General features: G+C 42.2%; 2 protein-coding genes across 4 annotated transcripts in view; both read right to left on the minus strand.

Annotated features, from left to right (window-relative positions):
- Positions 1 to 2,972, minus strand: part of LOC310688404 (uncharacterized protein) — a 41,292-nt gene extending 38,320 nt beyond the window's left edge. The window contains exon 1 of one of the 2 annotated variants that reach the window (XM_083464803.1): positions 2,349 to 2,971. The gene's annotated coding sequence lies outside the window, so the exon portion shown is untranslated. Of the gene's footprint in view, positions 1 to 2,348 lie in introns of both variants that reach the window. The other variant, XM_083464804.1, reaches the window with a different exon arrangement.
- Positions 2,973 to 8,391: 5,419 nt separating this feature from the next.
- The window catches only part of FRMD3 (FERM domain containing 3), a 125,635-nt gene continuing 109,356 nt past the window's right edge, over positions 8,392 to 24,670 (minus strand). For both annotated transcript variants that reach the window (XM_083464903.1, XM_083464902.1), the window contains 2 exons: positions 23,614 to 23,757; positions 8,392 to 12,405 (listed from right to left, as the gene is read on the minus strand). In XM_083464903.1, the coding sequence (XP_083321029.1) occupies positions 11,807 to 12,405; positions 23,614 to 23,757 (743 nt within the window). In that variant the 3' untranslated portion in view covers positions 8,392 to 11,806. The remainder of the gene's footprint in view (positions 12,406 to 23,613; positions 23,758 to 24,670) is intronic.

Raw genomic sequence — 24,670 nt, forward strand, 5'->3', positions numbered from 1 at the left:
GCAAGCCCATAGGGAAATTAGTCTTGTGAAGCAGCTCCAAAACGGAAAACCCTTTCGTCTAGCGGGTTTTCCATCTTGTGAGGCATTCGTCTTGCGGGGCACCACTGTAATGATAAAAACACGGTATAGGCTGGCTGCAACATGAAAGCTTCATATCTGAACACACCTTTTTCAGGACTGAGGGCCAGACATTATTTCAAAAGAAAACTAAGCTACTTCAACCACATAATCAAGAAGAGAAAGACATCAGTATGTTGCAGTGGCAATTTGAGCTATGTGGAAGCTAAGTTCAGTTATGCACTTGGCCACAAAGCCAACTGGGTCATCGTGGGCAGGTCATTATCTCCCAGTTTAACTGACTAAGTAAGGCTGGTTGCTTTGACCTAAAGCACAGGTCTCCTTTTCTTGAATAAAGAAAAGGTGGGCTGTAACAAATCAAAACTGGACACATGTCTCTCATGTCAAATATACTGTAGTAATTACAGATGAACAAAACTGTGTATTCATTTTCAAAATAAAATATAGTCTCAAACTGCCACCTAAAGGTGTAACTTGATTGTACTCTTGTTTTAATATAATATTGTAGACAGGATATTAATTCAGTTCACTTTCAATATTGCTTCAATATTGAGAAGGGCAGCCCATATGGGAAATAAATGTTAAGTCTAGGAGGAAGAGACAAAGATGAGGAAACAAAGGCATCAAGGGGTGATTTGGAGAAGACAGGCAAAAAAATAATAATGCATACAGCTTGTTTTTTCATTTCCCAGAAGGCACCAGTGACTTTTCAAAAAGAGGGTTAGATGAACTCATGTTGTCGTGATTGCCTTACGCTAATTAACAACCGAAGGCAATGAGTCCACTGTTACTTGGATCTTAAGACAGAGGGGAAAACATGTCTCACAGCATCAAAATTCCCTGGCAATGAGGCCATTGTGTGCTGTGTAAACCCTTTCCATATGCCAACATGCTGCTCTGTGAGGTTATATATAAATACAATATGCTGCAACTCCATAACATATAAGCAGGGCTTTTTTTTAGAGCCGGAGCTCACTGGAGCTCAGCTCCGCCATTCAAAGAGAACAAGGGAGAAGTTAATGGCCAAATCCGGCACCTCTTTTTCTAGAAAAAGAGCACTGTGCTGCACAGATATATCAAAGTTCAGTGAATGCACTCAGGCAGGGCCGGATTTAGGTTTGTCCTTCGTCAACAACAAATTGTCACTGCTTTTTGTGTTGAATATATGTTATATGGCAGGCATGTCCTAAATTCGTTTTGGGGGCCTAATCCGGCCCGCTGGTCGGTTTAATCCAGCCCCTGTGGCAGTTTGTTTCCTGGGGTAAAATCCTAAAAAAAAAACCTCAACAACTTCAATCCTAAGAAAAGCTCAACAACTTTGGGGTAAAATTATAAAAAACCGCAACAACTTCATGGCCCTTCACTTCATCAAATCTGGCCCTCTTTGAAAAAAGTTTGGACACCGCTGCATATGGTAATTTATGGACCTAGTAGGTTATCTAAAGCCATTTGCACATAACAAAATATGTATTTTATCAAAGTAACCATTGAACTAAAATAAAAATAAAGTAGTTGTTTTTTATCTTATATTTTGGAAAGGTACATCCAGTTTCTTCCCCCTGTTAAATTTTATACGTGAATCCGGCCCTGCACTCAGGGGCTGGATACTGCCCAGAAGCCGTGATGGGCTTTCTGGAACCCTGTTTGTTGTTGAAAGGCAGCGCTTCTAGGTCTCAGGCGAGGTTTCAAAGCGCTCTCCTTCCCTCCAGCTCGGCAGGCCCAGAAGATCCGATCTGGCCCCGCGCGCGCGTCCCTCGCCAAGTTCACCCCTTCACAAAACCCAGTGGCGTAGCGTGGGGGGGTGCAGGGGGGGCCGGCCACACTGGGCGCAACATCTGGGGTTTAGGATTAGGGGGTGCAAATCCACGGGTTAGGGGGCGCAAATCCACAGGTTAGGGGCGCAAATCCACGGGTTAGGGGGCACAAATCCACGGGTTAGGGGGCACAAATTACTTGCCTTGCCCCGGGTGCTGACAACCCACGCTACGTCACTGACAAAACCCGCGAATTTCTGGTGAGGCGTGAGAGATTCACGCCCAGAAAGCGCACGGGGCTTGTGGGAGGTTTATTTCTCTTTTTACACGAAAGGGTAGAGAGCAGCGGAAGGAAAGGCCCGCTCGCCTCAGCAAGTGCCCGAGAGGGGGGCGAACTAAGGGCCCGAAGGCGGGACGAAGCGGGACGGTGCCAGGGCTGCACCCGGGGCTTCTCCTCTGAGGAGAAAACCTCCAGCCAGCCGCGTCCCCGACGGGGACCCGCGAGTGGAAACGCGCCTCCTCACCAAGCGGCAGAGGCCAGACTGCCGGGGCCGCGCCTGGGAAGAGCCGGATGCTCCTCGTCGGCGCGAGGGGAGAAGGGCGCCCCGGTTCGCCAGGGAGCCCCGTCCCGCGCGGCGCCTCTCCCGCCCGCGACCCGCAGGAGCAGCCAGGCAGGCAGGGAGGCTGCGGGTGGCGCCTCAGCCGCCTCCTCCGGCCTCCGGAGGCGCGGGGCTCTTGTCCCCCTGGAAACCGGCCGCTGGGGGTGGAGTCGGCAAAGCGGGCGGGGAGGCGGCTCAGCCTCCAAAGCGGGACGTCGGTTTTCCCCTCAGCGCTTCTCGCTTCAGGGGCGCCAAGCGGCTCTCCTCGTTACTCCCCGCGGTCGCCAGCTCGAGCCCGCTCCGGGAAGGGGGTCCAGCTGCCTTGGCATATGGCGCAAGGGAGCCGCCGCCGGGCGTCCTGCTGCTTCCCTGCCGGGGCGCCGGCAAATTCCCTGGGAACACTTTGGACTCTCTTGCGAGTTCGACGCGCTGAGGAGATGGAGGCTCGAGGGGCTTCGAGGAAAGGGAATAAAAACCGGCCCAGGCCTGCTGGCTCCACTAGGAGGCGCCGTGACCCTGAAAAAAAGAAGAGTTTTCTTCTTCCACTTTGTTATGGGTCATACAGTGGCGTAGCGTGGGGGGTGCAGGGGGGGCCGGCCGCACCCAGCGCAACATCTGGGGGTTAGGGTTAGGGGGCGCAAGTCCACGGGTTAGGGGGCTGAAATATACTCAGAGTCGCAAAGTGATTTCATGCTCTTTATTCAGCTCATAGTGGTGAGGAGGAATGAATAAATGTCCCCTCAAAGTATCTGCTTTATATACATTATTTACACAATGGGCTGCACATGATTGGTTAATTATGGAATTCTACTCTAAGCCAATCAGGTTGTGGATTCACTTATATCTGGAGCATGATTGGATGGTTCCTGCCAACCAATCATACTGCTGCATTGTTCTTGGACCAATCAGACTGCTGCAATTTGGATCCTATTCAACTCAGTACATAACAGGGGCGCAAATTACTTGCCTTGCCCCGGGTGCTGACAACCCACGCTACGCCACTGCGGTCATAGCAGTTGGGTGAGATAGATACGATACGATAATCTTTATTGTCCTTGTACCAAACAGAACAACGAAATTGAAAGAAAATCTACATCAGACATTCAAAAACCCACAAGCCTGCTATCCCAGCCTGGTCAGCCCCTAAAAACTCTGATACCCCATAATTGAATACAATATACTCACATAAAGACTACCTTAGGTAAAGGGACCCCTGACCGACTCTGGGGTTGCAGAGCTCATCTTGCTTTACTGGCCGAGGGAGCCAGCATGTGGCCAGCATGACTAAGCCGCTTCTGGCGAACCAGAGCAGCACAAGGAAATGCCGTTTACCTTCCCGCTGGAGTGGTACCTATTTATCTACTTGCACTTGGACGTGCTTTCAAACTGCTAGGTTGGCAGGAGCAGGGACCGAGCAACGGGAGCTCACCCCATTGCGGGGATTCGAACCACCAACCTTCTGATCGGCAAGTCCTAGGCTCTGTGGTTTAACCCACAGCACCACCCGTGTCCCAAGACTACCTTACACTGTGTTTAAAACCAAAATCGCATTTGGATAGAAACTGTTTCTCAGGCGGCTAGTCCTAGTCTTAATAACCCTGTACCTTCTTCCAGAAGGCAGAAGCTGAAAGAGATCATTTCCGGGGTGCGCACTATCCTGCGCTATCTCTGCAGCTTTCTTATGGCACCTGGAAGCATAGATTTGATCCAAGGTGGGAAGAGTGCACCCAATTATTCTCTCCGCAGTCTTTACAACCCTGGACAGCATTGTTTTTCCTCTGGCCCTGCAGCTCCCAAACCACACACAGAGACCACAAGTTAATACACTCTCAACAGTACAATGGTAAAATGCCATCAATAGGTCCTTTGAGAAATTGTTTTTCCGGAGGATTCTCAGAAAATATAACCTCTGCTGTGCTCTCATCATCTTTTACACCTTGCATAACTTCTCTACACCTGTAACACACACACACACCCCAACTAAAAAGCCCCAGATGCCTCAACCCTTCATCCAACCCCTTGAGTATTTTGCTTACCCTGTTCTGAACCTTTTCCAGCTCTCTGGGCGAGGCAACCAGAGCTGGACATGGTTTTGTTGCACCATTGACTTGCATATTGGCAGTATGAGATGGACAGATTTCCTTTTCGGTCTTACCCCTGTAAGACTTCGTCTAATATCTCCAAATTATTGGGAGCATGAATGGGAGAGGTGCCCAGAGTGGCTCAGTTCCCCCCCCCCCCTTTGATTGCCATTACTGTCAGAAATGCCTCCATAGACCGCTGTGCTTCCTCATTTTGAACCCAAGGGCCCTGGAGTCCTGCATAAAAACTGCCTGCAGCAGTGCACAAATACTTAATGAACAGAACTAAGTTAAATCTGTTAATTTCACGGGGTCTCTTCTGAACAAGCCTTAGTTGAACACCCCTCCCCAGTTTCTGTTTATTTCTTATGTGGGAGTTCAAACTTCAGCTCAAATTCCAAAACAAGTATTTTTCTCTGACTTTATATAGTCTACTATAGACTTAAGTAATCTGTGTATCCAATATTTCCACAGTAAGATTATCCTTTGCAATATAAGCCATTGTTGCTAGTAGTCCCAGAATCAAGCTATTTTACTTTACTTGTTCCACAGGCATTTCAGTGATTTACCAAAGACAGTAGTGTATTTATTTTACAATCCTGGAGTGGTCTCTCTGTGTGTTTATCTTCTGCATTTTTAAAAGCTTGTTTCAAAATAATGTTGGGGCAGGTAGCTTTGTGTTTCTCTTACTTTCCTAAGTGGGGAGGACCCATCACTCAGGGGTTCAGCCCATGTTTTGCATATAGGTTTCCCAGTCAACCCCTGCATTTCCAGTTAAAAGGGTCACAGGCTGCAGGCCTGGAGAGATTTCTGCTTGGGTCCCTGTGAAAGCCTCCTTGAGCCACAGGAGGCAAGACTGGAGTTTCATGTTCCCTACTATCACTGGACAATGTTTTAAGTGTGTTAAAAGTGTGGCTCTTACTATAACTTTACTATAACTCTTTTAAAAGAGCACTGATGGTCAGTAGCAAATTCCATATGTGCTGCAGCTTTTGTGACAATGCCGATTGCTGCTGACCAACTGCAGTCGCCCAGTTCATGCATTACACTTGTTGATATCAGCCAGTGCTCTCATTTTCCTACTCTTATTGAAGTACTGCCCCTCAATGAGGTCAAACTTAGATTCACAAAATGTTTAGGGGTATGCGTACCCCTGTGTGTCCCCCCGAAAAAGCACAGATATCAGCACATATCTATGCATGCTTAGAGCCGATCCTGCAGAGAAAAATGTGTTGAATGATTTAACTCCAAAATGTCAAAATTGTACAGTGGTACCTCGCAAGACGAAAAACTCGCAAGACGAAAGAGTTTTTCGTTTTTTGAGTTGCTTCACAAGACGAATTTCCCTATGGGCTTGCTTTGCAAGACGAAAATGTCTTGCGAGTTTGTTTCCTTTTTCTTAAAACCGTTAATACCGTTAAAACCGTGCTTCACAAGACGAAAAATTCACAAGACGAAAAAAACTCGCAGAACGAATTAATTTCGTCTTGCGAGGCACCACTGTATGTGTACCAAATGACTAAACAGAGGGAGACCAAACTCCAGTTCAGAGACATTAAGGCTACAAAACTATACCCACTTGGGAATAATTGATCTCAATGGGACTTTCCTTTAGAATAGACATGAATAGGATTGCAGTTAGCTTATTATGGTTGCCTAGTACTCGGTGATCAGCCTCTGTTCCATCCCTTGCCTTATCTCTGTCACCTAGGAGAAGCTGAGGGAAGGGTCACAGCTTAGTGGTGGAGCATCTGTTTGCATGCAGAAGGTCCCGGGTTCAATCCCTGACATCTCCATCAAAAATCACCCAAATCCTAATTTTCAAATTAGCCATTGTTTTTATTAAGGGTTTCTAATTGCCTTATATTTTAATCCATGATGGTTCTTGGTACTGTATTCATAATGGATGTTATGTTGGTCCTGTGACTGCCCTGGAACCTGCTGGTGAAGGCTGGGTAATAAATGTAATCAGCATCCATTAGACAAGGGTTATGCTAAAAGCTCAGAAGATGGCACTGACTCATCATTGTTTGGTTTCACTTACCATCTGTGTGATGCTTTCATGAAACAAAATTCCTGAAGTGGAACCATCCCCATTTTACAAAGACATATTCTTTTGATTCTTCCCTAACCATTTTAAGTATGATAAGTAAAACCACGAGTGGTCCATTGTCAGGATGCCATTGCCAAGTATACCTAACTCTCAAATACTGATACATATTACTTTTAGCATATTTTCTCCTAAGGCACCAAAGATCGACGGGAGGATAGAATGGATGGGGACCTATGCCTGCTATTTAGAAGAAAGTCTGGATGTAATAAATATAAATAGGTATCTACTATATATTTTGGAAAGTGTTGTTTCTTTGCCTGTTCCCAGTAGATTTTCTCACCTCTTAAGCTATCAAGCAAGTTTTGCATGATAGTTCCTGAGATCAAGGAGCGGGTTTTTGTCTTTGGACGCCATTTTGAATCAAGATGATGGACTGAACCTTTCAGAGCTGCACAGATTTTAACCACTGGTTTCAAAATTGCACTGATTTTCTTTCCTGTTAGAATTCCCAAGCAATGCTGGCCACTTTCTATTAGTTATAAATAAAGAAGGTACTAAAGCGAGTTCCTCTTGCATGCTATACATAGGGCCAGCCCCATCATCAGAAGCTCTGTGCAAAGATTTCCATTTGCGCAATTGAGTTTTCCTTCCTCTGCTCCCCCCATGAGCCCCTCACAGCCCCCTAAAATTGGCTAGGTGCGTGTGTCTCAGAGGAATCCCCAAAGGAACACAGGGGGAGGAGAGGGGGAATCATTCTACCTGGAAAGCGCAGATGGAATGATTCGAAGAAGTTGGGTGGCCGTTTCTGAAATATAGTAAACATAATTGCCGTGAATAATATGGTGTGAGTTTAATTTCAATTATTATTATTATTATTATTATTATTATTATTATTATTATTATACCCCACCCATCTGGCTGAGTCTCCCCAGCCACTCAGGGCGGCTCCCAATCAAATGTTAAAAACAGTACAGCGTTAAATATTAAAAACTTCCCTGAACAGGGCTGCCTTCAGATGTCTTTTAAAGATAGGATAACTGCTTATTTCCTTCACATCTGAAGGGAGGGTGTTCCACAGGGTGGGCGCCACTACCAAGAAGGCCCTATGTCTGGTTCCCTGTAACCTCACCTACACCTCATTTAGGTGTAGATTTATTACGGTCTCACTCTAAATACTGTTGTTGTATCTTCTAGTAGTGACATCATTACATGGGCTGTTACAACTGTCAGCACACCTAATCCTATGCCCCAAGCTAGCATATCAAGTCTGAGGACTGTGCCATTAGATAAATTTATTGTCATTGTCCGTATATACACAGTATACACAACAACGAAAATCAAACACCCACCCAAAGACCGGGTTCACATATACATTTGTACGTATCTCCGACACTCTCATCCTATTCAGACATAATCTATAAAAACATAACATAATCCAGAATATAACATGACCTATTAAAGGCATAACATAACCTAAAACCTATCTCATTCCTTCCTACTCCCTGCTTGCTAAACCTTGCAACTGGCCCTGAGATCATTATTTAGTGCAATCAGAGCTCTTGGATAGAAACTATTCAGAAGGCGTGTAGTTCGTGTTTTCATTGTCCTATATCTTCTGCCCGAAGGCAATAGTTCAAAGAAGTTGTGAGCAGGGTGGGTGGGATCTCTCAGAATACTATGTGACTTCTTCAAGATGCGAGACGTGAAGATCTCATCCAGGGTTGGTAGTCGGAGCCCAATAACATTCTGGGCAATTTTAATTGTTTAATGTGTTTTCCCCTCTAAATGTGATGATTATGATGCAAGCCATAATAATACAGCGACTCTCCTTCTGCAAAGAACTTTATTGCACAATAAGGAGCATAACATTGAAGAATGGCTTTTTCAACATACTTTTATTAGGGAGTCCTGTCATTATAGTAACATATAAAACAATCAAGATGTTGACATAGAAATGTGAACTTTACAAAGATAAGGCCCAAGTTTACAGGTACATTTCCCCCTAGATTTTTGTGTGTGTTTGCATTTAACGAAATAAACCCTATTTAATTCTTCCCAGAGTTGTGTTTATAAATATTAGACAAATCACAAAATAGATTTCAAGTACATAACATTTTACAATATATTCCAAGCACAGACAGAAATACACAATACTGTACCTATGGACTCTTCATATGCCAGACATTTCCAGTACGGGAGACAAGACTTTGCTTCAGTCTATGCAGTACATGCTGTTGATTTTATACACACACTCTCCCAGCTTCTCAGTTCTCTCTGTTATGTAGAAAAGGTGTGTCCATAATTCCGTAGAATTCACCTTGGGAAAGCTCTACAGGATCAAGGATGTGTATATACATCTAGACTTTCATGTACATGCACTTGCATCTAACCCTACATGTACCTTTATTGCACAGTCCATTCTCTGAGGTAATCTGTTCCTCATGCAACCCAACCCTTCCCTAATCAAATCATACAAACAAATGTTTCTAATGTTCCTGGCGCTCTATGACATCAACAAGACTACATTTTAGAAGCCAGGAACCTAAGTGATTATAATTAAGGGGCTCAGTAAATTTATATATCTGTAGGACTCAGAATAGAACTTGGTTTTATTTTAGTACACTATATGCAAAGTCTGTATTGCCTAATTCTATCATCATCATAGTGCCTAAAATGCAGGTGTCTGTTATCTTTGTTTTGGGAACCAAAGGCAGGTGTGTCCTAAGTGGATTTATGTTTCAATAGAAAGGATTCAGCTAGGAGTTGTTAAAGAATTAAATATGCAATAAAAACTATTGATCAGCAACTGTTTGCAAGGTTTAAGAGAGGCAGAGAATAGTTACTGTTGAGAAAAGGTTATTCTAAAAAGATATCTGGTACCTTTTAAAGGGATAGGGGGCAAGCAAATGTAAATTGCCCCCCCCCCAATTCTAAAGTAGCCAACTGCTCAAAAAGAGGAAACAAATTGCAGTTTTACCTCCTGATCCAACAGCTATTTACATTCTCTAGAGCTAGAGAATATACATGAAGCTTCACCAGAGTGCCTGATGTTTCCCCAGGAAAGAATTGTTAAGCCTTCATTGGGCAAATTACAGACACAATCTGATGTGCAGTTGAGCACCTATGGGTTGCAGATGAATAAGAAGGGCTTAATCACGTTCAGTTGTGACTTTGATTGTGCTGCTTTCACATGTTAAACATGATTCACACTCCTCATGGATGAAACATTATGAAGGCTCAACTGGTTAAATGATACACAACAACATTATAACCTTACCACAATAGGTTGTTGTGAGGGGAAATGGTTTTTTTTAAAAAAAAATTGAGTACTTTATACACTGATAAATTCCATATAAATCATTCTTACAGCAATAATGGAACTAATGTTGTGTTTTTCATACTGGCAGAAAATCAGTCTATTGGCTTCAAGAGTCCTGCAGTTGATACAGTTAGATACAGGGGGAGAATAATCCTGTGTCAGGAAATCCAAACTGGAGAATACAAAATATTTTTGTTTTGTTTTTTTCCAAAGTTTGGCGGGCACTGGGACTTACTGATCTTTTCTACACACGTGAGGTTTTATGCATTTATAGCCTCTTAGAAGTACTTGGAGCTACACAGGCACAAAACCTCCAGCACATCAAGACAACAAAGATAACCACACACCACTGTCATAGGGACACATTTATGAGCGAACTATGTGCATCCATTGTCACTTATATTAGGTAAGAGAGTTAGCATGCACAAGAAATAATAACATAAAACGGTGACTCAGGATTTATCATGATGAAACAGTAATGAGTGGAATCAAGAACTAAGAAACTCTGGGATACATCATGATGAAATAGTAATAAAAGGAATCAAGAACTAAGAAAATCATCTTTAGATGCTTGGGATTCAGGGGGTAGGATGCATTTCATAAAGTCTGTCTCTGTTTTCAGAGACCAGTGTATTTTTAAGTTCTATATATTTAAGTAGGCCTACCTAGACTTTTTGTTTTTTATATCTGCATGTTTCTATGCTATGTACAACAATCTACAGTTAATCCCAAAACCTCTTACAGAACTGTACTTCCACTGCCCTGCAAAGACCTTTCATTACCATTGAGTCAAGTGGTGAACCACAGGAATAGCTGAACTGTCATCTTAATGAAAAGTACTCACCTCTCTTCAGCTTTAGAACTGCCAGGACAGAACTACACATTATATGTCATGCATCTGGAAAGCCAATATATCTGGCAGCTGATGTGACTGCAGGGGCCATAGAGAATTGCTGGGCAGGATCAGTGAACAGAAAGAAGAGCTTAATTAAAGATTCTCTCCTGTATATTTCCCCTTTAGGTTGTTTTCCCATACAGCTGGGCATCTCCAAGTCTTGGAGCCTACCAAGGTGGGAGAGCATAGGAAAATGACCATGGTAAAAGAGAGGACAGTTGGACACAAGAAGGCTTAAGCACTTCTTTCTGCCAGTTAATTCAACCCTGCAAGAAACCCCTACATCACCATTGATAAGGTAATTCCATGTTTGCTTTGCAATGTGTAGTTTGGACCTTAGAAACATGGTGTTGTCATTTCACCTCTATCTAGCAGACCCTGCCTACTTTCCCCCTCATCTACTCACCATCTTGTGCAGATGTCTGAGAACCCCATTCTTCAATCTTTAAAAAAAACTTTGCTAAAACATTTTAAAAAACCAAGACATGCCTTTGTGCATTTATTTTAGTAATCTGTACACTTAAATATCTTCAGAAGTTGACTTTGCTAAAAACTTACCAAAATTTTGTAAACACATAAAAATATTATTATTTTTTTTAATGAAAATTCAAACCAAGAAAGAAAACCTCAGCAATCAACATTGCTTGTATAGGCATTGGTTAGTGGAGATTGTTTCACTAAGGAGTATATTCAAACGCATCACCCTCTTTTTGTCGCTAATTAAATTTAGTACCGGTACATCATGGCTTGTAATGGTAGAGATGATAAATTTCTGTTCTATTCAGTCATTGATAAAAACAAGCAAGCAAGAAAAAAATAACTGCTTTTTGGTTACTGAAAGGCCACCATGTAGCTAAATCAATAATTCAATTATGAAAAGGAAACTTAAGGACTTCATAGATCCATTATGGATTAAAAATGAAGAACTACTTGCTGATGGCCTTAAATATGTTTATGAGCACCTAGCACTGACTGAAATTCACTAGTTTTGAATATAGCCCTTAGTCATGTCGCATATTCTTAATGTTTAGGAGCTGCCAAGCAAATGGCTAACAAAGTCTACTTTGCAGGCCACCCACTGCCTAAGAGGACAGTAATATTCAATGTGAAACTGCCGAAACTCTGGAGTCTGGCGGATTTCATGGAGGAAGGAGATATCGAGATCTGATTCCAAGAGCACAAGTAGAAGAGGGAAAACAACCAGCATTATTCCAAGCCCAACAAGAAGAAGTCTGGAAAAACTCTTCAGGACAGCATTTATCTTCATGTTGCCCATCAAAAAGTTATAGCTCCACCTAAGTGCTTTCCTGGCTTCTTTCAGCTCCTCCTCTTCTGCAACCAAAAAGGCATTTTCATCTGCCTCCAGTTCCTCAAATGAATCCGTATCTTCTTTTTTATGATCTGCCCTTGGGGAGGTTTGAAAAAGCAGATCAATCTCCTCATCATTAACAGGAGTGGGGAGCAAGCTGCTGCTTGGATTGTACATCAATTCTGATATTGTTAAAGGCTCTTCCTTGATTTTCTCATCTTCCTCGATAGAAAGATCTGAACTATCATCTGCCTCCTTAGCAGGAGAGTTAGATATCATAGGTATTGATACATCATCTTCTTTGGGCAGCTGGATCCCTATAAAATAGATTTGAAATAGACAATTTAAGCTCTCAATGAAACATTTCAAAGAGATGTTAACAAAATAGTACAAAAAGGTTCCAGAAACAAGTGTTCATAAAATGAAAAATTACTGAACTCAAAATTCAAACTGATATGAATGGAACTTCTTAACTTTTCGACTCAATCTATTGTGATATGTATATATTAGAATATTAAAAAAATAAAAATGCAAATCTATATTTTGCAAATTTTGAAGGTAATGCTAAGTTATTGCACAGTTTGCAGCAACCATAGCTTTGAAATGAAGCGGTTTTTTGTATTGTCAGATACATTCAACATGTATCTGCTGAAAAATGTGTGATAATATGCAGCATTAGTTTAGCATCTGTTGGTTACAATATATACATATAAAAGCAGATATTCTCCCAGCTTTATGATACTGTTTCTCAGGATAGAATAATAAATCACTGTTCCATGTGACAAGATACTACATAATACAGTGTTGTGTGCAATAAAACATTGAGGTTGTACTACTGTCTTTTAACTTCAAACCTGACTGAAAAGAGTTCTATGAGTAAGGGATCTGATAAAAAGGCTATTAAAAAACTTCTTCCCTCTTATAAGATTATTATAAGACTATTGTTAGGGGAGTACCTTAAACATGAAAAAAAAGATGAATCAAAATATGACATATATTTTTCTTAAAGAACGCATGTATGAATGAATGCAAACCTGAACTCTGACTGAACTTTGAAGGAGCAAACACTGTTTTCTGTTTTTGGCCCCCGAAGAAGACCAATAAATTGAAATGTGTCTGCCAATCTGAGTTTTAATCCACAATGCTTACTTTTCAGTGTGATATGTAATCCTGCTAGCAATATGTTTAAAATACAGCAATACACCTCTGCTGTAAGAGTTTTAGGGCAAATTATTTGTTTATAATTTTGTAAATATTTCAGTATTTGTGAATTTAAATAAATCTTTATAGAACTATTTGATATCAACACCTTTTGGTTATTTTTCGCTTTGGCTTTTACATTTCCCCCATTATGTCTGTATCATGTCTTAGCTATTTTCATTAGAACCATGAAAACGGTACTCATCCCATATACCTTCCCACCCACATCACGCCCTCTTGCACATTAGGTTAGAGTAGAAAAGAAGAAGAAAGCTCAAAGGCAAAGTTCAAGAAATCAAAATTCATTGAAAGCTCTGTTTTTGGTATTAAACTTCGCAACACTGCTTCATTTGAATTAATAATGTAAGAGAAACATTAAACTCAGATAAGCACTAATAGAAAACACACCCAAAGCAATTAAAAATCTCAGCTTGTATTATCTACGTTCATTCACTAGTCATGAAGTTCAGAAACACTGTCTCAATCTCAGCTTCTGCAAAAGAAGTATTTAGACTCCAACTGCGGAGAACAGGATTTTTTTCAGATGGAACTGAAGTGAAGCAACTGCATGACCAACTATGTTGTGCACAAATTTGGCAGAATTCCTAGATCCTATCATCAGTTACCATTCCTGAATGATTAACATGAGATTAAGGTTACTAATGTGCCCCCACGTAAACATGATGAATTATTGTTCTTCCAAATCAGTTATCTGAGTATGCACAGCACAATGTGGGGGGAATAATTATTTTCTGTTTTGTTAGGCTCAGAATGCCACTTATACAAACACAGCTATTTAGATGGCGAAAGAGGAGAATAGATAGTGAAACAAATAAACTTTATGCGAGATGTTGCAGCTCCTAAGTCAAAATCACGCATTCATTTTCAAGTACTTAATGGTCACTTGAGAACGTTTTCCCAATGTACAAAAGCTATGCTTTTCAACTGTTTCTACACTTTCTTCAGCTGTAAGAAGAGAAAGCACACTTATCTTCCGTATTGCCCTGTGACCAAAACAAATCATGAAACTTTGGTTACAGCCCATGGTTTGCCTGGATTGAGATAAACCACAAGCCAGGGCTCCGTGAGTGCACTATGCCAAACCATGGCTTAAAGCACAGCCCCAAACACATTGCAACGTGACCGCACTCTTCTCCCCGGAAGCCTACACATTCATGCTAAATCATGGCTTGGTTTAGTGTTATGTGCAAACTGGTTCAGTGTGTATCACCCATTCTGCACTACCTGCCCACTCTCCTCCTTGCCATTTCCCTCACTGTCCTTCCGCTCCATTCTCTGGGATGGAGACAATTGTCAATTTCATTCATGTTCTTCTCTGGCCTGTGGGTGAAACTGACAAACTCCAAAGAAAGCCTCATCAGCGTTTTCCCCCAAAAGGATAGAAATATGTCGGTGTGAATATATAGGCCCACATGCTCATTTCAAGGGCAAAAACACACAGCTGAAAATGATAATATTTTTTTCCAACCACATCGGTTTCAGGAGACCAGAGCAAGGGAGAGTGAAGGAAATAACTGATGTATTTAAAACATGTAACTGATGCTTTCCAATGACGTGTCAAATTTACAGAGCCACAGCTTTCCCCAAATGTATACAGTTCTATATGGAGAAAGAAGTAGAGAACTAATAAAGCATTTCAGGCAGAATGCATCTGTTCAAAGGTAAAACTGCAGTAGGAAGATTGAAGTGGAACCATACATGCATTTTTCTACCTGCAATACCATAAATTAAAATATTGTGCAGAGTCATTGAAAATTGCATTTCTGTCTTACACACACCACAGATTCATCAATCATTTAAATGGCACATGTGAAACTGAACTTATAAATTATCTCAGAATGGCTGCTGACCTAGATGTAAATTCTCCTACTATCATTACATCTTCTCATAGTCTAAAACATTTTCTGTAGTCACACTGGTACTTTGTGCAGCAACAGTTTCATTTGGCTTTCATCTTGAGATTTCAATCTTTTCTGTGTCTGATAAAGGCATATATGCATTCTCAGCTGTTTCAGCTGTGCAGCGAACCACCAATTCTTAATTCCCTGCATAGTGACATAGTTGATGAAGTATTAATAACCACCATGAAGTGCATTCTACCACCAACACTGCTTTTCTGTAGATGAATTAGCAGAATCGTGCTTATCCAAACAACATTTCCTATCAATTGAATCCAGACTTAGCATCCATGATAGTCCATCTCCTTATGGGGATGAGATACTGGCGCTGAGTGGACAACGTTCTCCATCAGCAACCAGCAGTAGTGTAGCATCAGAATTCTCCATCTTTGTTACAATGACCTTATCTAAGGTGTGAGTGGGAAGCAATTTACTGCTGGCAGTATATGTGAACGGGACCTTAGCTAGAGATCTTTTCTAAAGAGATACTGACAGCTGCGATAGGGTGCCAGGTGTGCTTGCCTGACTCATGCAACCCCAGTAACTGTATATGCTTTGATGGGGCCAGTTATCAGATACTGGAAATACCTGTGTGATTTTTAGTCAACAGCAATGGATGGATAGAGGATTCTAGACACAGAAATTGAAGAAGAGGCTAGCTCCATCTGACACCCCAGACATCTTCCCATCACAGCAGCTCTGCCCAACTTCCACTCATTGAGTCCTTTCTGCCTGGGATCTTCTCTCAGCACCTGATGCTTTGCTTTCGACTTTGATGATCTCTCTAAAACAGGCATAGGCAAACTCAGCCCTCCAGTTATTTGGGGACTACAATTCCCATCACCCCTGACCACTGGTCCTGTTAGCTAGCGATGGGGGGAGTTGTAGTCGCAAAACAGCTGGAGGGCCAGGTTTGGCCATGACTGCTCTAAAAGGAGTAGGAGTTCCGGGACTGAATTGCCCTCCCTAAATTGGCCTTCAGAGCTTCAGCACTGAATACGTTTAGGCACTGTTAAGAGCTCTGCTTACATGGTAGCCTTTGGAGAGAGTTGAGGATTGCTTGGTTGTGCCTTCTCTTTTGATATTATTATTATTATTATTATTATTATTATTATTATTATTATTATTATTCCCCTCCCGCTTTGATCAGATGTTGCTTCCTTCACTTGGAGTGCTGCTGCTGTTGTTTTTATTATTTGAAATATGCTTTTATTGTTGTAATATGGTTCTGTGTTACTGTAAACTAATCTGGATTCTGTCTTAAGAAGAAGCAGGTGGATTTTATTTAGTTCACAATAAACAATATTTACAACCCTGATATTTTAGGCTGCAATTCAAACCTCCCCTGCCTGGGTTTATAGGCTGGTGCCCTGCTACTCCTGGAAGCAGAGGCAGATGGTGGGGGCAGTAAGACTGCTAAGACAGTCTAGAACTGGTGCAGCAATCAGATCCAGACTGGGCTTAATGCTGTCATGTGATGGCCGTGAGACTAGTTTAGCTCCTCCCCACCTTCAAAATGCCCTGTTTCAAGATCTTCTGGTGATAAATCTCTAGTGGGCATCTCACTGACGGCACTCCTGCCTGCATGTTTCGTGGGCCACTCTGTCAGTGATATAGGGGATTGATCCAGAAGAACTGGAGGAACACCTCCAACCAATCTAATAACAACAAGCCTACCCTGCTGCAAAGGAGGCTGGATTGCTCTGTTATATAATGACAAGAAACAGCACCAGTGCTTTAATTTGACCTGCAAATTTGTTGGGTTGGGTTGTTGTTTTTTAAATAAAAACATATTACTATTAATTATTTATTTATTTAATTAATTCTTTTTGAAATATCTCTTACCTTTGATGAACTACATTTGACAAAATCTGAATTTTGACTAAGATCATGAAGATCATGAGCTCTCCCCCCCCAAAAAAAGTAAAACATCACAGTGATTTTAATATTATTCCATAGAGAATAAAACATCCTAGACTTCATCACAGAGTGCTGTATTTTTTCCACACATAGACTGTAATGTTTTTGAAAATCTTTTTGCTATTTCTCAACTCAAAACTGTCTTCTCAATGTCATGCAGTTTTAAGAAAAGTTAGTATTAATTAATGCTTTCTATGAGAGTTTTGTTTTCAGCACAAAATTAAAGTTTGTAACTCTTTGTGCTTGGTTGTATAGAATTCCAAGGCTAAACATTAAATGCCATGGGAGTGAACCATCTGTAGTTCATAGTTTATTGAATTCACTTTCTTAGATTCATAGTTCTGTATGTAAATTTCAGAAATAACTTTTAAAAAAAAACTTTATACCAATAGTTTATTTTTCTTTGTCAACTCAAGTAGTTGGATGGAATGATGATTTCATTTACTCCTGAATCGCCTCACTGAGAAGCGATTACTTCTGAATCTTTTGGGTGATATTTTAAGTCAATTGATTTCAATGTGTCTACTCTGAGTATGACTTTTATATCACCCTTCCCCACCCTCTACTTCTTCTATCCTATTCTGTGTCAGGGTTTTTTTTGGGGGGGGGTGACAGTTCAGATATTAATACTATAGCTTACTGCACACAAAATGTGGACCTTTATTAGTATGACAAACTGAAAGCAGACCTTTCTGTCCATAAAACAACTAAGCAAAATTGCAATTCAACTTACCAGCACTTGTAGCTGTGATCCTAGACCCATGTCTCAGCAGGCGAATGCACACATCTTTGCTACAATGGTTAACCATTCGCAAATGAATACTTCTCCTGGTCTGGATTTTGACTAGGCATTTCACCATATTGAATAATTGCTGTTATTTTCTGTGGCAGCCTTATGAACTAGTCACCCATACTGGCTGTGACCTTTGCTAAGTTTCCACTGCGTTCAGCCTGGGAGAGTCCTGCTGAATGAATCAAATAACAGGCTTCGAACACAGCCAATAGAAATAGCCCACCAGAGAACAGAGTAGAAGGCTATTTTTAGAGCTTTCCAACTGTCTTATAATACACAATACAATTAACTTCAAATACCAATCATTTCCTTAGCAGTTGCTAGTAAACAGCTGCACCGCACATACCGGGCTAAAGCCTTTAAACTAGTTTACTGCACAATCATGCAGCGTAGAGGATCAACAGGCAGTAGAAGTTCACAACTCTCATACTTAAGTAAAAGCAAATTGTATTGACCTCTCATGCATTCTAACTAAGCAGCAGACTCTTCCTTCTCTTTAATTGTTACTTCAAGCTTCTAGTGGTAAGGTATAATGAACGAAGAAATTAAAAGGTTGCATTTAATCACTAAAATGTCAGAGAAACAATTGTGACTTGAATATTTGCAGGTTTTCCATTGTCGTGATTTTTGGCACAGTAACCATATTTAAGGGTTTAGAGTGGGGTGTGCAGTGTTGACTGTTTACTAGCAACTGCTAAAGAAAAGACTGGCATCTGAAGTTTATTATATTGTGCAGAAAAAGACCTGTGCAAAGCGAAGAGTGATAGCAAAGCACCCGGGACATGGCTGCAACATCCACTACATTTCCTAGAGCAAACCCATTTGGCATTGTAGAGAAAGAACTAATCTGCAACAGACAGAAATTCTGATCTAGTTCTTGTTGTCAGGCCAAACTACTGACCACAAAGGGGTTGGATATGTAAAAGTAAAGTAAACGTAAAGGACCTGTGGATGGTTAAATCCAGTCAAACTTGACAATGTGCTTGTCCACAGACAACTTTCTGGATTATGGGGCCAGCAGGACTAAGCCGCTTCTGGCGCAACGGGACACCATGACGAGTGCCAGAGCACATGGAAACACTGTTTACTGATATGGACATCTCTTCAGCACGTGACACTCTATATGTGAAACTAACACACAAGGAGTGACAAGCACACCAAATTCCAAACTGTGCAAGTTGGAGGGTGAGGTTCTGAAGTGAGGACCTCTGGTAATCCTGATGTTCCCTGTGTAATTAAGAACCCTGGGCTCCAAATCTCTATGGGCAAGGGGTCTTCGACCCTCCCAATAAAATATTTGAGCCCCCGCCCCCAAGTTGGTGGGCCTTGCCATTCAAATACTGTGTGTGCACCGCTTCATGTGATTGATTATGGGGGAAGGGCTTACCTGCCCCCCCTAATATTTTATTCAAGTTGGCACCCCTGGTTGTGAGGATGAGGGATGCCACCTTAAGTTCCCATGAAGAAAAGTGGAACTTATAAGCAAATAATAAAATAATAAATAAAGAAAGTTTGGCAAAAGAGAAGACATTAGGAAGAAAGCACACTCTGAAGAGTTGATGCTTCTTGAATAGCTGAAGGCAAAAATCTGGCCGGGGTAAAATACAGCAGAATCTGGGGCCATCTTTGTGTCCCATCTGTCAGTTGTTATGCTGAGTCATTGAGAGTTGAGGGGAAATGCAACTACGAGTGCAAAAAGAACAGAATGAGTTTCCTGGAGAGGATTACAGCACCATGGTAGGTGTTGTGCGTAGGGATGGGGAGGAATTTGAACCTACCTAATTTACACTTTCCAAAACAATATGCAAACCGAAATGCAGCCATCCTTCAAGATTCACACTTTTTTGAATTTTGCAGTGTGGCTTTCCAGCGTGCAAAAATGCATGTACTAGGGTAAGCAGTAGATAAAAATGCATATATTAGTAATATTTAAAATTTGTTACGTTAGGAGATATTGCCTGGTAAAAAAATGCAGAGCAGGCAGAATGCTTTGAAAAAATGTGTGTATTAGGAGGAATTTGCTGAAGTGTTTTCACAAGGACTTTAAAAGAAATTGCAGTCTTACATGGAAATGTGAAGAGCCAAACTTAAGGTTCTAAAAATGAAAATCTTGCCCATCCCTAGCTTCATGCAGAAAGTCTCGGGTGTAATCACCAGAATCTCCTGGAGAGAATAGAGATAAAACCTAGAGAGCCACTCCCAAATAGTTTAATAGGACAATGTCAGCTTGGAATGTGGCAGCTTCCTATGTTCTTATGAATGATTCTATCTCAAAGGAAAAGTTAATAAGGGTCAGGTTAGATGTAGAATGAGGAGAGGTGGTTAACGTTTCACTCAAAATTATCCTGCTGTCCACAATGCATCAGACAGAACCAATGCCATTTTTGCAAGTCAGCAAAATACATGTTGATTCCCACAAATGGCAATTTTGTTTTCTATGCATACCATGTTCCATTGGCAACCTTATATATAAAGGCACAAACAAATTTCAGAGTGTACATGAGCAATTATGTTGATTTCATTTCCCACTCGAGTATTTCAGTGGATTCTCCATTAACTGTCTCTTTCTGGGGAAGAGGAACAACTGCCTTGGACTGTTGTGTCATATTTTCAGACACAGCATCCCTGTGTCATCCTCTGATGCAAAATACACCCCTTGGAGCAGTTTCTAGGATATAAAAAGCAAGCTTCTAACTGCCAACAAGTGGTGCTGAGGTGCTATTTTTATAATGCATAAAATCATAAGGGCCTCACCAAGTTATTAACATGTTCCCTAATTCATAGACAAGCCTCCCGAGGTGAGCAAATGGATTGATGAGGGTGGTGAATTATGTTCAAGGTCAACAGATACACTTGCGTAAAATAAATAAATTGTATCATATTACATGGAAAAACCCACATATGGAGGGCTGAAGAATTTGTGCTGAAATGTATAGCCTGAACTCATACAGCTGAGTCAGCCACACACATTCATAGCCATTAAATCAAACTGTCTACAAGCAGGAAACAGATCCTTTCTCTTCACAAATGCACTCCTCGTGTTGAAAATCATTACTGCGGTCAGGTGTCAAAGACATTTCTGGTGACTGAATTCCAGCCGTCATCTGTGTTCAGGCCTGGTTGCTTCAGTGACACCAAACATACAGAAAACAATCCTCGCTGAAGCCACAGAGCTAAAATAACCTTAGCTCTCATTCAGAAACAACAGCCAACAAATCTGTTGTTTTAGCCTGTCTCTTTGGAAGATGTGGGCCTCTGTTTTTAGGTAATGCTTGCTAATGATTTCTCCCACTTTCTCTCTCTCTCTCTTTTTGGAAAATTCTTATTTTTGAAAATTCACTGCTATTGGCACATGCATGTGTCTGCATGCGCACACATGCACACACCTATAATTTTGCTCCCTTCAGCAACTGGTATTCAGAGGCATATTGCTTTGGAACATTTCTGCTCCATTTAGCTATTGAAAGACTTGCCTTAGTATCTTGCTGGTTAAATGTGGCTTCTTTGCAGCGGAAGTGCTAGCTGTGCTGAATACATATAGAGCTCTCCATAATGCAAGCTCTATTTTTGTGAATGTCATCTAGATCCTTAACAACAACTGCATTACATCAAGGCTACACGAGCACCAACTTGCAGCAATGCCTACTATTTCAAGAACATTTCCTTCTGTGTATTAATGGTTGGGGGGTGTCCATTGAAATACGCACTTTGCTCCCACTCTCCAGAATTAGAAGTGCACATCTTTGCATTTTAAAAGAGGCAAAGGCTATTCCTATTGCTGCAAGGCATCCCAAGGCATCTGTACAATTACCATATTTTTTGCTCTATAAGACTCACCTTTTCCCTTCTAAAAAGTAAGAGGAAATGTGTGTGCGTCTTATGGAGCGAATGCAGGCTGTGCAGCTATCCCAGAAGCCAGAACAGCAAGAGGGATTGCTGCTTTCACTGCGCAGCGATCCCTCTTGCTGTTCTGGCTTCTGAGATTCAGATTTTTTTCCTCTTGTTTTCCTCCTCCAAAAACTAGGTGCGTCTTGTGGTCTGGTGCGTCTTATAGAGCGAAAAATACGGTAACTATCACCTACTGTTGCAGGGCTGGGGCTAACCCACCATATAACTGAGAAGGGGTGGGGGTACTGCATATCTATACTATGGACCAGCAGCAAAGTCCCTGTCATCAGGACAGCAACCTTTTATAAGGAACATGAGATCACAGAGATCCAAGGTGATCCCAGCAGCTTCATGTGGACTGTATTAATAGTTCATGACTCACAGAATCCTCTTGGACAGAGATTTCAAAAGCACCAAGCCCTTCACGAATCTAATGACTAAGGGAGAATGTACTGCCAATTTATTCACGGCAGTCTGCAGAAGTAAATATGGGAACATAGGATGTTGCCTCTGACTGAGTCAAAGCATTGGTCCAGCCAGCTCAGCAATGACTGGCAGCAGGTCTTCAGGGTTTCAGACAGGTTTCTCTCCCAGCCTTAACAGGAGATGCTGGGGAATGAACCTGGGGGGTCTTCTGCATACAAGGCAGATGCTTTACTACTGAGTTATAGCCCTCCCCTCTGGACCAAACTGGAATAAGTGTGATAGCAAGGCCAGAATGCAGTATGTCGAAAATCCTGTACTACTCTTATTCCCCAAATGACCAGTGTTTAAACCCAAGGAGCAATCTTCAGAGAAAGGTTCAAGGTTCTGGAAAATACCACTGTGAATAATCCATAAACTCAGTCCCCAAATACATTAAATAATAATAGGTAAAGGTAAAGGGACCCCTGACCATTAGGTCCAGTCGTGGCCGACTCTGGGGTTGCGGCGCTCATCTCGCTTTATCGGCCAAGGGAGCCGGCGTACAGCTTCCGGGTCATGTGGCCAGCATGACTAAGCCGCTTCTGGCGAACCAGAGCAGCGCACGGAAACACCGTTTACCTTCCTGCCGGAGCAGTACCTATTTATCTACTTGCACTTTGACGTGCTTTCAAACTGCTAGCTTGGCAGGAGCAGGGACCGAGCAACGGGAGCTCACCCCGTCGCGGGGATTTGAACCGCCGACCTTCTGATCAGCAAGTCCTAGGCTCTGTGGTTTAACCCACAGCGCCTAATAATAATAATAATTTATACCCACCCATCTGGCTGGGCTTCCCCAGCCACTCTGGATGGCTTCCAACAAAATATTAAAATACAGTAATGCATCAAACATTCAAAGCTTCCCTGAACAGGGCTGCCTTCAGAAGTCTTCTAAAAGTTTGGTACTTGTTTTTCTCTTTGACATCTGGTGGGAGGGCGTTCCACAGGGCGGGTGCCACTACCGAGAAGGCCCTCTGCCTGGTTCCCTGTAACTTGGCTTCTCGCAGTGAGGGAACCGCCAGAAGGCCCTCGGCGCTGGACCTCAGCGTCCGGGCAGAACGATGGGGGTGGAGACGCTCCTTCAGTATACAGGACTGAGGCCGTTTAGGGCTTTAAAGGTCAGCACCAACACTTTGAGTTGTGCTTGGAAATGTGACCATGTTTCAATGAGGAAGACAGCGTACACTATGTCTGCCTGATTCTTCATCTATCACACAAACAAATGCATTTTTTTACCCAGTAGTCACACACATATATATACCTGCAATATATATATACAGTAGTTATTTAGCCAGCCCTCCTCTAGCCACCAAATGCCCAAGACACCCCAAAGCATCACTCACCGAGACACCTGGGGGCACGAACACAGGAGGGAGGATCATGCGGTACGGAGAAGGAGCCAGATTCCCAAGCTGCCAGGCTTCCAGGGAGGAACACAGGGATGGGGTCATGCTGGACCAGGTGAGGACTGATGGCAGGGTCTTCCCCTGCCAGAGTATAAAAGGAGCAGCAGCAATGAGAGCAAGATCCCAGCCGGAGAAACTTCTCAGCCACCCAGCTGAAGAAGCTGAAGACTTTTTAAAGTTTAGGAAGGTCTAAGGAACCAGTAAAAGAAAAAAGCCAAGGAGGCTTTCAGGATAGGAATAATATCAGCTGCATGCTCTGAAGGAACACATTAAAAAGAAAACCTGAGCTTTCATTAATCTGTGCATTTCATGTAGGGACAAAGGTAGAAGATCGGGGAGAAAGGAGGGAGGACTGGAGATGGGGAAATTCAGTCACATACATCCACATCGTGAAAGCTGGAAATAGGGGGTGTTACCCAGGAATAACAAAATAATGGGAGAATTGTGAAGTTAGCACAATAATATCACCACCTATACCATCCTGTGAAACAAATAAGTTCAGATGTTGCAGATTCCCATTAAAGCTGGTGAGAAAGAGTTTGAAGAGCACGGTTCCACTCTGATGGTGCTTAGTTGGTATCAGTTCACATACAAACCTTCCTCCCCAACCATCTTCAGTAGCCTGTGCCAGTGTTTTTCAACCACTGTTCCGCGGCACACTAGTGTGCCGCGAGATGTTGCCTGGTGTGCCGTGGGAAAAATTGAAAAATTCGAAAGATTTTTTTTTTAAAAAAAAGTCAAATTTTCGCCCACTAGGCGGGCGCCGGACTGTGTCCACCCTATTTTCCATCCGTCCTGGGTGGGGATCAGATCAGATGGGATCGGATGAGAGCGGACAGGCGGTCCGCTCTCATCCGATTCCCCATAGAGAGCAGCAGAGCTCTGACATCTCCCTCTCCGCACACAGTGGTGGTGTGCCTTGTGATTTTTTTCATGAAACAAGTGTGCCTTTGCCCAAAAAAGCTTGAAAAACACTGGCCTATGCAAACTCCTG

Source organism: Podarcis liolepis (assembly GCF_965112155.1).
Source record: "Podarcis liolepis genome assembly, chromosome: 11".
Lineage (NCBI taxonomy): Eukaryota > Metazoa > Chordata > Lepidosauria > Squamata > Lacertidae > Podarcis > Podarcis liolepis.